This window comes from Pimephales promelas, chromosome 10 (genome assembly GCF_988280905.1).
Source record: "Pimephales promelas chromosome 10, fPimPro1.hap1.1, whole genome shotgun sequence".
NCBI classification, from domain to species: Eukaryota; Metazoa; Chordata; class Actinopteri; order Cypriniformes; family Leuciscidae; genus Pimephales; species Pimephales promelas.
In genome coordinates this window covers 36,020,329-36,034,618 of record NC_142778.1, presented here as the reverse complement: position 1 = coordinate 36,034,618, position 14,290 = coordinate 36,020,329, and the positions used below count along the sequence as shown (strand labels likewise).

The window sequence follows — 14,290 nt, the reverse complement described above, 5'->3', positions numbered from 1 at the left end:
TTTGATTTTATAATAATTTTAGAGTAAAAGCTATTTTGTAAAATATCTATTTTATACCAAATAAACAATATATAGTACAGTATATTTGACTTACTGTAAATTTAAACATCCATAACTTTTTCATACTTTCATTTTTTGAAGTGTTTTCACTTGAGCAATATTCTGCAGAGTGTTTTCTTTAAAACAAGACCAAACTTGGGTATATTCCAAAACATTCTTGAATTACAACCATTTCAGTTTGAATAGTGCATTTTCACCCCCATTCTCAAAAAGGGGGGTGACAGGAAAAGGGTAAAATACTGATTTGATTGGAGTGACATCATTTTTTCCCCCTATTTTATTGTGCAATTAAAATATAATTACAAAGACATCTAAATGAAAGTGAGTGTGAATGAGATGTAGTTTTGATCCACACAAATAACTTCATAAGTCACACAGTTTAAGTTAACTAAAAAAACCACTTTATTGAAAAAGCAGATTACATAAATCTACGGTTAAATGATACGCCCCGACTTTTCATACATTAAATAACTTTAAACTTTTCATGTTTAGATAAATAAATCTACTTTGCTTTTTTCTTTATTTATGAAATATCTAGGAAATCAAAACATTGTACGATAAAAAAAGTGATGAAAGATGTGCATTTTTACCAACTAACTGAAGGAAAGCTACGCTTCACGGATTCTCCGATAAATGCAGGAAATACATTCTACTGTTTATTTACAGGGACTCTAACGTTGTGCTATACAATAGTAGTACGTTTTAAAAGTGGATTAAGACAACGTGGAGAAAAAAAAAAAAAAAAAACACACCGGTGGGAATGATAAGGTTACTGAACCGTTTAAAGGAATGTTCTGTCATTACACTGAATATTGATGCTGGCGATTCCCATAGAAAACACATCAGCTGCTCAAATAAAACAACCATTTGATTTTCTCTGAGAGTCGACGGCATTCATCCAGAATATTGCTTTAGCTAAATCTGCGGGAAAAGCCGGTCAGGATGACGAAATGCGAGCGGTCAGCAAACGCACATCTTCACAAGCTTTATCAGACGTTCTCAGGTCAGTAGTATCACAGCAGACAGAAGTGTGTACAGCGGCCCTGACGAGCATTTCGACGCTTCAAACGCTCTGAACGCCTCAGGATACGTTTTAATCAGCTGGTGATTTCGTTTTAGAATTTCAAACCACTTTTTGTGTCTCTTTAACAAACGACACTCGCATTGATATTTGATTCACACTCTTAGAAGAAAAGGTTCTAAATGGAACCTTCAAGATTCCGTCAGGCACTTCATTCATTTTATAGAACCTTTGGCTTTAGTTCATTTATTTTGTTTTATTTTTTAAATTTATGAATTAAACGGCTTGCAAACACGCCAAATTAAAATAACCCATTATACGTATTATGCAATAATTTAAAGGAGTAGTTCACTTATAAAAAACTTTTGCTGATAATTTACTCGCCCCCATGTCATCCAAGATGTCCATGTCTTTCTTTCTTCAGTCGAAAAGAAATTCAGGTTTTTGATGAAAACATTCCAGGATTTTCTCCATATAATGGACTTCATTGGGAACCAAACGGTTCAAGGTCCAAATGAGAGTTTCAGTGCAGCTTCCAAGGGCTTTAAACGAAACCAGACGAGGAATAAGGGTCTTATCAAGTGAAATGAATGCTTATTTAATAAATAAATAAAGTTTAAGTTTTATAAGCTCAAATGCTCACCTTGAGAAACATAGTCTTAGTCTTTTCAGCTGGCCATTATAAATCGTTATTTTTTCTGCACTAAACTAGTGAATTTTCCCAAGATATATTAAGAGATGATAAACAAGATGTTATAGACATCGAAAAACGAAATGAACTAATTGACTCAGGAAAAGATTCGTTCATTTTGATGAACGAGTTCGAACAGGAGAGTCACGAGTGCTCATCACAGAACAGAGCAAGGCGACAATTTGAGCTTATAAAAATTATTTATTAAATGAGAGATTGTTTCGCTTGATAGACCCTTATTCATCGTCTGAAATCGTTTAAAGCCCTTTGAACAGTTTGTAGTTTGCACTGAAACTCTCATTTGGACCTTGAACCGTTTGGTTCCCATTGAAGTCCATTATATGGAGAAAAATCCAGGAATGTTTTCATCAAAAACCTAAATTTCTTTTCGACTGAAGAAAGAAAGACATGGACATCTTAGATGACACGGGGGCGAGTAAATTATCAGCAAACGTTTTTTTAAAAGTGAACTACTCCTTTAAGACATTTCGCACCTTATTGGTATAAAGGGTTCTTTAAAGGTGAGTCAAGAAGAACTTTGTTTTCTAAGAGCGTAATGACATTCAGATGTTTTAAAGTGTGTAAATACTTATCAGGGTCACTGTATATGGAACACACACACACTCACAGCGGCCCAGCCACTAGTGTGCATGAACACATACACAACTACACACACAGACGAACACACTCACAACACGTCCTAACCAGATGCAATGCAATAAGCTTCTAATTATCATTCATGTGAATCTACTCAATCTAGTTTTAATCATTACATCATTCCCAGACTTCTACGTTCATGACTTTATTATTCTGACATGTGCAAAATGTTCTGTTGCTCGTGGCTTGATTGCATCGCGGCTGGTTTGGACAGCGGGTCACACACACACAAACATTGACTGCAGGACAAATGCAGGCCTGGTTGAGTCCAGCACATCCAGGCTTGACCTTTGACCCTGGCACACATCAGAGTCCCTTCAGAGTCTCCAGAGACACGTTACAGTGCGTCTCCTCCACGGTAAGGAACATGTAAGGCAGAAAGGCACCTCATCCGGAGACAAACCAGTGTCTGAAGAGCACGACGTAAGAGTTCATGGATCCAACCCCATTGTGCTGGTGTCGGGTCGTAACGTCAAAAGTCAGACTTCTGCAAAATATACATTTGTTAGTCCTGCTATAAGCAGCAGGTTTCACAAGAAGATTTTATCAGTGTTCGGCCCACTGCCGCCACTAGTTTAGGCATGTAATCGATGCTTAAAGGGACAGTTCACTATTATTCACTCGTTCCAAAACCGTACAAGACACCTCCGGGTAAAATATCAGCTAACAGATATCACTATAATTCCCCAGCTGATTAATCACAGTAATCTGAAACAATAGTTCTGAATTACACGTTTTATGAATATGCAAATTAGGCATGATCTAATTAAATATGCATACATTTCCAGAACAGAAATCTGAACATTGGTTCAAATTTCTAGTTATTTAGTCATCGTCTCAATTGTGCTGTAACTGAAATCCATAGACGTGTAATTACATAAACACTGAATAAAAACATGTTCTGGACACAAAAGAGCCTCAAAATTAACCAGTGCATGATTAATTGTGTCTTGGCTTAAAAAGGCATTTCAATAAATAAAAGTCATTCTGGTTTGAAGAAACGACGGTGAATAAATGATCAATGCAATTTTCGATTTTAGTGACCTGTCCCTTTAAAGACGCGGGCAGCTTGGCACAACACACACGCAAACAGAAACGGTGCATGTCGAAGGCAGTGAGCGAGGTGACGGGATACTCGATGAAGGCACAAGAAGTCGTAAGTGTGTTCAGTGCTGTTGTGTGGCATTCAGAGGACACGTCCCATGTGGCAGTGCTGGGTCACGACCCCTCCAAACAGCGAACCAGACCGGAGCGTGAGAGGAAGAGTGTGATGAGGGATGAAAGCAATAATAAAAACCTCCCTGGTTGGTCATATAAACCCCAAACAAGTGGAAATATGTAGACCGATTTCCCTGTTTATTGTTTGGGGGAATGCAATGACCCTCTTGCTTGTCGTTCCACCACTGATCTTCGGCGCGAGCCCGTGTGTGTTCACAGTTCAGTGACGTGTAGCGGGTAGCTCGGGGGCGGGTGTGTTGGTACAGGGGTCTTTAAGCGGTGCAGATGGCATCGGTGGCACAACAGGTGCCCCTCCAGCGGGTAACAGCGATGCCCCTCTTCATCATTCAACTGAAGACCACAATCCTGCAAGACACATCTTATCGTCTTAGCATGTTTGATAGAAAGGAAGTCAGGCCCAATAAAAGGCCTTTTCATGCATCAGAATATAGTGAATCATCATCATCATTACCACTGTAAATAGGACCTACACTGTAAATCATTTAATGAACAACGCTTCCTTTTTAGATGGAAATTAATTTCCTTCTGCAAGCCAACTGGGGAAATCCAGAGCAAGAGGAAGAAATCCAGAAGTGCGGTTTGGATTGTAAATAAATGACCGTGAAAAACAAATATGGATTTAATGTTTTGACAAGGCCTTCAACCCATTAACCCAATCTCAACCCTGTCAACGTGACAATTTTGTTTCAATTGTGAATGGGAATACATATTTTCGTGATAAGGAAATGATAAGTGATGTAAAAGTAATCAATTGAATATAAGCACACACACGGTATTTTTAATTATAATTTTTTATAATTATTAACAAAAGTAATATTACATTTCTATTGTTTAATATATTTAATATAAATTTTACTAATACAAATAATACATTAAATTTGAATAAAAATATATATTTCTGTTATATATTGTTATATTTATTTACCAGATATATATTTTTATTCAAATGTAATATAATTATTGTTCTATATTTTTATATTTATTTACCAGAAATCTATATTTTTATTCAAATTTAATATATTAATTTTACAAATACAAATAATAAAAATGATTATATTAAATTTGAATAAAAATATATTTTTCTGGTATATATCTAATTATAGTTATTGTTCTATATTGTTATATTTATTTACCAGAAATATATATATTTTATTCAAATTTAATATATGTAATATTAATTTTACTAATACAAATAATAAAAATGATTATATTAAATTTGAATAAAAATATATTTTTCTGGTATATATCTAATTATAATTATTGTTATATATTGTTACATTTATTTACCATATATATATTTTTATTCAATTTTAATATAATTATTGTTATAGTTATATTTATTTACCAGAAATATATTATAATTATATATATAATATAGTTAATATTAATTTTACTAATTCAAATAATAAAAATAATTACATTCAATTTGAATAAAAAAATAAATTTCTGGTAAATAAATATAACAATATATAACAATAATTATAAGTATATACATACACGGTTCATTTTTTATATTAAATATATAACCTAAATTCAATTTATTTGATATAATATTAATTTTAATCACTAAAAAAATATATTATATTAATGTATATAATAATCAACTGCTCATTGACAGTTTTTTTTTTTTTTGGTTGCTAAATTCAGAAAATTACTTGAATATCATTCAAAATATAAATAAAATTATATGTTAATAAAATATTAAGATAAAAAAAATTGCTTTCTTAGGCAGAAAAACTGAGATTTCAATAATTAATAAGTGAGATGTTTGACTCTTTGAGAAACATGTTTAAGTGAACACTACCTCACAGATTCAAAGTTTAGCTGAATGCCATCAGTCAATGATTCACAACATTAATGCACATTTATACCCGAGCCGGGGCCTAATACAAACAAAACACATCTTGCATAACTCCGGAGCATTGTCCAGGAGTGTAAACATGACCCCATTTACCTCTGAGCCAATCACAGTACAAGCAGCAATAACCACTGACTTATGAACGAGTCTGAATTACCTCACAGTGATAGCATTCCACATGGTAATCTTTATCCATGGACACCACCCGTACGGTCTCCTCTGAACCCTACACACACACACACACACAGCTAGTTAACCTCTGTCCTGAAGCGTGACCTCAATCCCCAGTCAGGGTTACTGTATTCAAACTCTCGTACCTGTGCTGGGAGGATCGGCTGGTTACACGAGGCACATTTAGGAGCAAAAACCCTGTGAAGATGAAGACACATAAAACCACATTATGTTTTCGCAAAATAAATCCCGGACTCTGGATGTACAATATCTCGCTTATGGATCTTCCGATAAGAAAGCAAGCAGCTTTGAGCCTAGATGAAGGAACAAGTTAGAACAAGACGGACATTTAAGTAATATTGCACTTTTGAAGCTTTTCACCACATGAAATATTGATTTGGGAAGAAACGGTTAAGAAATGATTCCTCAAAATCAATTTCTCTATGGAGAACATGAGTGGAGTTTTTACTTCCGGAACGTGACTGTAGCACTTTATAATAACGCTAGATGTTACGAATATTCATTATTATACAAAAACACCTTGGCTATGAAATATAAAACGGGGTGACGTGAGGATATCACTCACGTGTGGTAGTCTTTCACACAGTAGATGTTGTTTTCCACGTCCACGGTGAAAGGAACGCCGTCCAGACCCTCCTTACACACAACACAGCGGAAACAGCCTGGATGATACGACTTTCCCAGAGCCTGCAGGATCTACAACACACACACACACACACATGAGGTGATGCAGCACTAATGAGGCACAATAACAGCATTTCTGCATCCAAGTATAGACACACATCACTGAGCCGGAGTATTTCGAGAGATTATATCGCTTTGATAATCCATCTTTGGTTCCACATTTATTTAAGACGGTAAAACTAATTTTAACTCCTTTAACTGTAACAGACCGGGTGGGTCTAAATAAGTCACACATTTTCCCACTCCGATTGATTTGTGTTGTTAAAAATCAAATGCTTCTTATTGCCAAATCAAGTCAAGTCATACTCATTTATATAGCGCTTTTAACAATGTAGATTGTCTAAAGCAGCTTTACAGAGATAAACATATAATTTAAGGAAACAGAGATTAGTTTGGTTTTATAGCGGTTCTTGAATAATGTTATTTTCCAGCTAAAGTTAGTTGTGATTGATTCACTTCCGTCGAAATGATCATTTGTTATTAAATTAGGGTTAAGATGACACCGTTCTCTCTAAACAGACTTTAAACTGAACCTGTGATAAACGCTGATGGCGTTCACATGCACATTAAAGGAGTAGTTCACTTAAAAAATTTACTCACCCCCATGTCATCCAAGATGTCCATGTGTTTCTTTCTTCAGTCCTTTATTCCTTTAAATTAACCTTCAAATTAAGGTTTTTGATGAAATCATTCCAGGATTTTTCTCCATAATGGACTTCAATGGGGTCCAAACGGTTCAAGGTCCAAAAGACACTTTCTAAGAGTCTTATCAAGCGAAACGATCGCTCAATTAATAAATGAATAACAAAGTTTAAGTTTTATAAGCTCAAATGGTCGCCTTGCTTCTCAATCAACTTCTCTGGAACTCATCCAGAGAAATGAACGAATTGACTCGGAAAAAGATTCATACATTTTGATGAACGAGTTCGAACAGGAGAGTCACAAACGCTCATCACAGAACAGAGCAAGACGACCATTTGAGCTTATAAAACTTAAACTTTGTTATTTATTTATTAAATGAGCGATCGTTTCGCTTGATAAGACCCTTAGAAACTGTCTTTTGGACCTTGAACCGTTTGGACCCCATTGAAGTCCATTATATGAAAAAAAATCCTGGAATGTTTTCATCAAAAACCTTAATTTCTTTTCGACTGAAGAAAGAAAGACATGGACATCTTGGATGACATGGGGGTGAGTAAATTATCAACAAAAGTTTTTTTTTTAAAGTGAACTACTCCTTTAAGAATTTATTCTATAGTTATGTGCGCAAGTTTGTAATTCCCTACAAACCATGCCAAAACAAATTACTTGTCTTGCCTATAAATTTGAAACAGAATTTTATTTTATCACGTACACGAACTGAAATTTCACAACGCTTTATCTGTAGGGTGGAATAGGGATCCTCCATAGGGAGAGGCTAGTTTTGCCTTTGTTATGTCACTATATTGCTAAAAAAAATCTAAATGACAAGAGATCCTTCCTCTGATAAACTAGAGCACTAGTAATAGTGAAACCATACCATCTCCATGATGAGGTGTCCACACACAAAGCACTTCTCCGCTGTCTGCTGGAACCCGGAGTACTATGAAGAAAACACCACAGCGAACATGCAACATCATGTTTGATCAGCAACAAACTACAGGGCAATGAACCATTTAATGCATCCTTGCTGAACACATTTTTTTGCTCCAAACTTTTAAACATTTACATTTATGCATTTGGCAGATGCTTTAATCTAAAGTGATTACATTGCATTTTCAAGGTACACATTTACACTGTAATCAGATCCAAATGCTTCCAAATGTTTGTGAATACATTTTTCAAGTGCACAATCATTTAGATGTTTATTAAGGAGATTTGGTTGAGATATTTTATTTATCTATTTATTAATATTCTAAAATGGCACAGGCATGTGATATAAATATTATGCAAGTAGAAAATAATTATAATATTTTTTAATACAAATAAATATATCTCATCAACATGAAGGTATCAGGTTAAATTAACAGGTTCAGTTTTTCTCAAACTATGAACATTGTGTGCCAAATAGATTTAAAAGTACAAATAATTAATGTTTATGAGAAAATCTGCATGTATAGCAATCACAGAAGAATGTTTAAACTAGTTAATGAGAAATTACAGCATGTCACTCTGCTTCATGTTTCATGTCATAAGATGCCTCGTTTGTTGTATTCCTCATTTGTAAGTTCGCTTCGGATTAAAGCATCTGCCAACTGATCAAATGTAAATATACACTAAATAATATAAATGTATAATACTAGAAATAAATAGAATATTATACATATATTTATATAAATATTAGGGCTGTCAAATGATTAATCGCATCCAAAATAAAAGTTTGTGTTTACATAATATATGTGGGTGCACTGTGTATAATTATTATATATATATATAAATACACACACATGCTTGTATATATTTAAGAAATATTTTCATGTATGTACTGTATATAGATTTATATATAATTTATATTATATATAAATATAAACATTTTATATATAAATAATATTTTTTTCTTAAATATACATGCATGTGTGTATATATATATATATATATATATATATATATAATAATTATACACAGTGCACCCACATATATTATGTAAAAACAAACTTCTATTTTGGATGCGATTAATCATGATTAATTATTTGACAGCCCTAATAAATATATAATAAGAAAATGTATGAGTAAAATATAAAAATAAATATTACACAAAACATTAAAATAACATTATATTTAATACATAATGAACTAAATAAATATATAATAATATAAAATAAAATATTGCACAAAACATATTTAAAATAACATTATATTTAATAAATAACGAACTAAATAAATGTATAATAATATACACTAAAATATAGCATATCACACTCCTCCACCTTTCATGTCAACTTCCAAAATGCACAAAATATCTAATTCCAATAGCGTCCACAAATCAATGAGGATCATCGATTTATTGAACTGGTCTGAAGGGGGCGCTCTCTCTCTCTCTCTGTCTATGCTCACTGTCTCTCTCTCTCTCTCTGCATCTGATTAAACCCCAGATGATGATCGGCACGACTCCTGAGCAGATGATCTCACCGGACTACAGTGATGGCCACTGCGCGTGTGGATCTGAAGGGCACCAGAGAGGTTCCTCGTCTTCAGCACGATGGCTTAGACCTCTAAAAGCCTATCCCGAGATTAAAAACATCTAGTCTCGAGTAAAGTCTTCAGGGGCTCTTAATGGTGCGCACACAGGTTGCATGCGTCTGAAACACAGACTCGACCCCGAGGGGAGCCATCTGTCTCGGAGAAGGGTTCTGACCTGGTTACCAGGGTTACAGGGGTTTGGAGCGCAGCCATTAGAGTAAAGATGTTCTCAAACATGAACTCTATGGAAATGAGTGGCAAAGGCCACACAAGATCTTCGGATTCTATTGAAGGAACCAAAGGCCACGTTTTAACGATGGAACTCGGCTCATTCCCTACTGATGACATCACTGCTCGCCTGCATGCTTTTCTTTGGTGTTTGTGTGTTAATTGTGGCGCGCGGAGGACCAGCAGGTGGGGTTGGGAGGGACTGATCAATACTGGGACCCACCCACCCCGTCCCATCAGACAGACCATCTGCCCGACCCCCGGAGGCTGATCCGCAGTCAGTCACGTCAGCAGAAGTGCTGTTTGGGGGCAATCACCAATCTATTAAGGGGTCGACTAGTGTGTTTTTTTTTCAATGGATGATACTAAGTAGGGGTGGGCGATATTTTTATCACAATATTTTTCACTGTCTGGATGATATTGATATTATATTGCGATATGAGGGGGAAAAAATTGTTAGAAAAAAATTATTCTTTAAAAAAAAAAATATTCTAGAAAAATTATTCTCGGTATCGCTAAATAGTCACGTTGATAACGGTATAGCACCCACCTCTAATAGCAATGATGATATCTGTGCTACGTGGCCAACAGCCACCAATATATATATATATATATAAAAAAATAACAATAATAAAATATATATATAAAATATATTTACATAGATATTCTTAAATATATTTACATAGTTAAAATTGGACTCTAATCTAAAGGGTGTCAATACATTTTAATTTAAATAAATAAATCTATCAAAATATTGACCAAATGATTGTCCTGGCCAATGTACATCATCTGCCCATATAATCAGGACTGTCACATATCGAATATCGAAGCAGATTTAAGACAGGAAGTTGAGTCCTGCATGATGGATCTGCTCTCCTGACGTGTGTGTGTGTGTGTGTGAATTGGGGAGGTGGGAGCATGCAGCATCTGCTCTCCCAAGAGACTTCGACATTCATCTATCCACTAATGAGTGCTAATCAATACAGCCCTGCTCTCCACCTCCCTCTCAGGAAACATTCAATTAAATGGGGCGGTGCAGTGTTTTTGTTGGGACACTACAGCTGGTGTAACCCTAACCCGACAGCACGACTTCAAGGAGAACAGGTTCTACACAAGCGCATTAAAACGAGCATCAACAATAGCAGAACAATCTGTGACGGGGACAGACACGGCCTGCTTTCTTTTAATGGATTAATGCGTCACATTGTGTCAGAATTACTGTAATTATGAGATTAAAAGCTTGAGTTGTGTTTGTGTTAAACATTTATGATTTCTATAGCAATGGCAAAAATTAGGCACAAAAAAGTTGATGGGGGGGATCATTGCATTAAATGATATCCATGTTCTTGGAAAAATAGTAGGGCTCTCAAACGATTAATCGCATCCAAAATAAAAGTTTGTGTTTACATAATATATGTGGGTGCACTGTGTATAATTATTTTGTGTATATATAAATACACTCACACACACATGTATATTTAAGAAAAAAAAAATTATATATCAAATATTTATATTTATATATAGTATAAATTATATGTAAATATATATACATGAAAATATTTCTTAAATATATACAAGCATGTGTGTGTATTTATATATAAAATAATTATACACAGTGCACCCACATATATTATGCAAACACAAACTTTTATTTTGGATTAATCGATATTAATCGTTTGATCGGCCTAAAAAATATGTATTTAAAAAAATACCTCAGGAAACATCAGGCAACATATTTAGCAATGATGCATTGAATTAAATAAAAAGTTAAGACGAAAAAACGACAACAGTATAATAAATATATTGAATTTATATTTTCAAATAAAAGCTGATCCTTTGGGCTTTCTATTCATCAAAGTTTCCATACAAATAGCAAATAGGTTTTCAACATTAATAATCATAAATGTTTATTGATCAGCAAATCCTCATATTAGAGTGATTTCTGAAGGATCATGTGACACTGAAGATTGGAGTAATGATCCTGAAAATTCAGCTTTTATCATTTATAAAATTATATATATTTATCATTTATCTTTGATTAAATAAATATAGCCTTAAGAGCATAAGAGAATTCCAAAACATAAGAAAAATTTGTTTACCCTTTATTTTAAGGTGACGTAGTTACATCATACTTAAATACAAAGTAATATTATTATCTACATGTACTTACTATTGAGTTAGGGTAATTGTGCATAATGTACTGTCATTACTATAGTAAGTACATGTAGAAAGGGGTAAACACGTCACCTTTAAATAGTGTTACCAAAAAAAAACATATTGACCTGAACATTTTTTACTCATACTCACCAGGAAGTCCTCTTCACAGTACACCTTTCCATTTACATTATAGAAAGCCTTTCCTCGTAGTCGCCGTCCTGAAAAAAAAATAAACACAAAATGAAGCTGATATTTCAAATAAGTTTCATCTTACACGCTGCATAAAGTGTTGACTCCATGTGTCTTCATGCCGTGCATTTACAAACAGCTTCCACAACAAACAAGCAATTATTTTTAATTGGCAAACATCAAATGATGGTGTTTTTATCTTTGATGCATGTTAAGTGGACAGCTGTGTTCATTCCCACAACACAAAACCACCAGCGCCGGATGTGTAATGCACACAAATGCTTCTTGGGGTGTGTGCACACTTTGGTCTGGACCAAAAAACATTTAGTTCTGGTCAAACCTAAAGGCATGGGATATATATTTATTTATCACCCATAAACTTTCACTGTTAAATTAAATGCAGTTTAGAGGTGGATGAACAATGTCTTTGTCACCATGCATTTTTCATCTGTTGTTTGTTTGTTTGTGTCAATGTATACAATATTGTTTTGTTGTAGTGAATGAATGAATTTTTTCTAATTCTGGCATATTCACATGGTGTATTTTTATACAACGATGTTCATGAACATGCATGGTCCCTATTAAAAAAAAAACAATAAACAAAACCTGATTGGTTGGCTTTTATTACGCAAATTTCCCAAACAATGCTGTGTTTAGGGTTAAATGTGCTCGTTGTGTGTGTTTAACCTACATAAGATGGTATTTAGCCAAGCTGAGAACTCGTAAAGAGCTTGTATAATGTGTACAGGAGTCAAACCAATGACATCATGTCCTTTTTTTGGTTCGTATACATGCGTGACATACTATATCGGCCTCCAAATCGGTATCAGCCAATACATTATGGATTATTTTCTTTCGGCTGAGATGCTTCAGATGCGCATTGTTCAACATGATGGATTTGAATTGTTTGAAATATGATTGGAAACATGTGCAGTGCAAGTCTGTCATATAGGCAATATACTAATAAAATTATAGTGAGAAGAACATTATAAATTGTGTGTTTGGTACATGGATTTTAATAGTGAGACTTATCAGGCTCTCAAAAATGATATAAAATTTGGACTTATATAGCAGAATATATCAATTATCAACTTCCAAATATAAAGAATTATCAAGTTATCGGCCAAAATTTGGTCCGTGTTGCGTTCAGATTTCATTCGAACCACTCGAAGAGTTCGTTTGGAAGTTGGTTCACATTAGAGCCAGACCGATATATCGGCAGGCCGATATTAACGGCCGATATTAGGCATTTTACAAACTATCGGTATCGGCAGTTATAATGGCCGATAAATGAATATTTCAAAAATAAAATAAAAATGGATGAAACACGCTGTTGAGTGTTGGAGTTGTATAAGTTTGTCCACCAGAGGGCACTCTACACCGTCCCTGGCCTGTTGGCAACACTCGTTTATAACGCGCAACACATTCTAGCTGACCACAAAGCTGGCTAAGGCCACGATCATCAGAGGATTTTAATGAGCTTTGTTAATTAATTAATGAGCTTTGGTTCCTCCTCTGTTCTGTTGCGACAATAAAAGAAACAAATTTCTTTTTAAAATGCATTATCATATTATTTTAATTGAAACTCATACATAACTACAAATAACTAATGTTAGGGAAATCTATTAATGATTTGTTGTGCGTTCCTGGAAAAAATAAAATAAAAAATATCGGCCGATATATCGGATTTTAAAACCAACAAATAATTGTATCGGTATCGGCCTTCAGAATCCTTTATCGGTCGGGCTCTAGTTCACATTTATTCGAATGAACCACCGCACTAACAGAGCAATCGCGCCAGGGTTCGTTTTAATCGAGTGCACAGGTTTATACCAGCCTGAACACAAATGCAAACTGTGCTTGGTCAGACGGTTTCTGTCGAAATGGCCGTTTCTTGGACAGAAGAAGCGATCTGACTTTATGCTGCTAGTCTGACTGAGCGTCTGTATTCAAACACACACAGAAAACACGAAACACTCATCATTGTCTCTCTCTCTCTCACACACACACATAAATCAGACTGACCCCTTTCCCCGTCCCTTAATTTACAGCGCTCAAGCGGACATCTCGTTTCTTTTCACCATGGCAAAATTTATGCACTCGCCACATTCAAACAGCCAGCGGCCCGACAGAGGAACGAACACCCGACCTGATT

The 14,290-nt window shown here is 34.7% G+C and overlaps 1 protein-coding gene across 1 annotated transcript in view; it reads right to left on the bottom strand.

Moving 5' to 3' along the window:
- Positions 1 to 438: 438 nt before the first annotated feature.
- wtip (WT1 interacting protein) overlaps positions 439 to 14,290 on the bottom strand; it is a 34,933-nt gene continuing 21,081 nt past the window's right edge. The window contains exons 3-8 of the mRNA XM_039684160.2: positions 12,097 to 12,164; positions 7,922 to 7,984; positions 6,284 to 6,414; positions 5,844 to 5,895; positions 5,684 to 5,752; positions 439 to 4,013 (exon numbers count right to left, since the gene is read on the bottom strand). Of these exons, the coding sequence (XP_039540094.1) occupies positions 3,861 to 4,013; positions 5,684 to 5,752; positions 5,844 to 5,895; positions 6,284 to 6,414; positions 7,922 to 7,984; positions 12,097 to 12,164 (536 nt within the window). The 3' untranslated portion in view covers positions 439 to 3,860. The remainder of the gene's footprint in view (positions 4,014 to 5,683; positions 5,753 to 5,843; positions 5,896 to 6,283; positions 6,415 to 7,921; positions 7,985 to 12,096; positions 12,165 to 14,290) is intronic.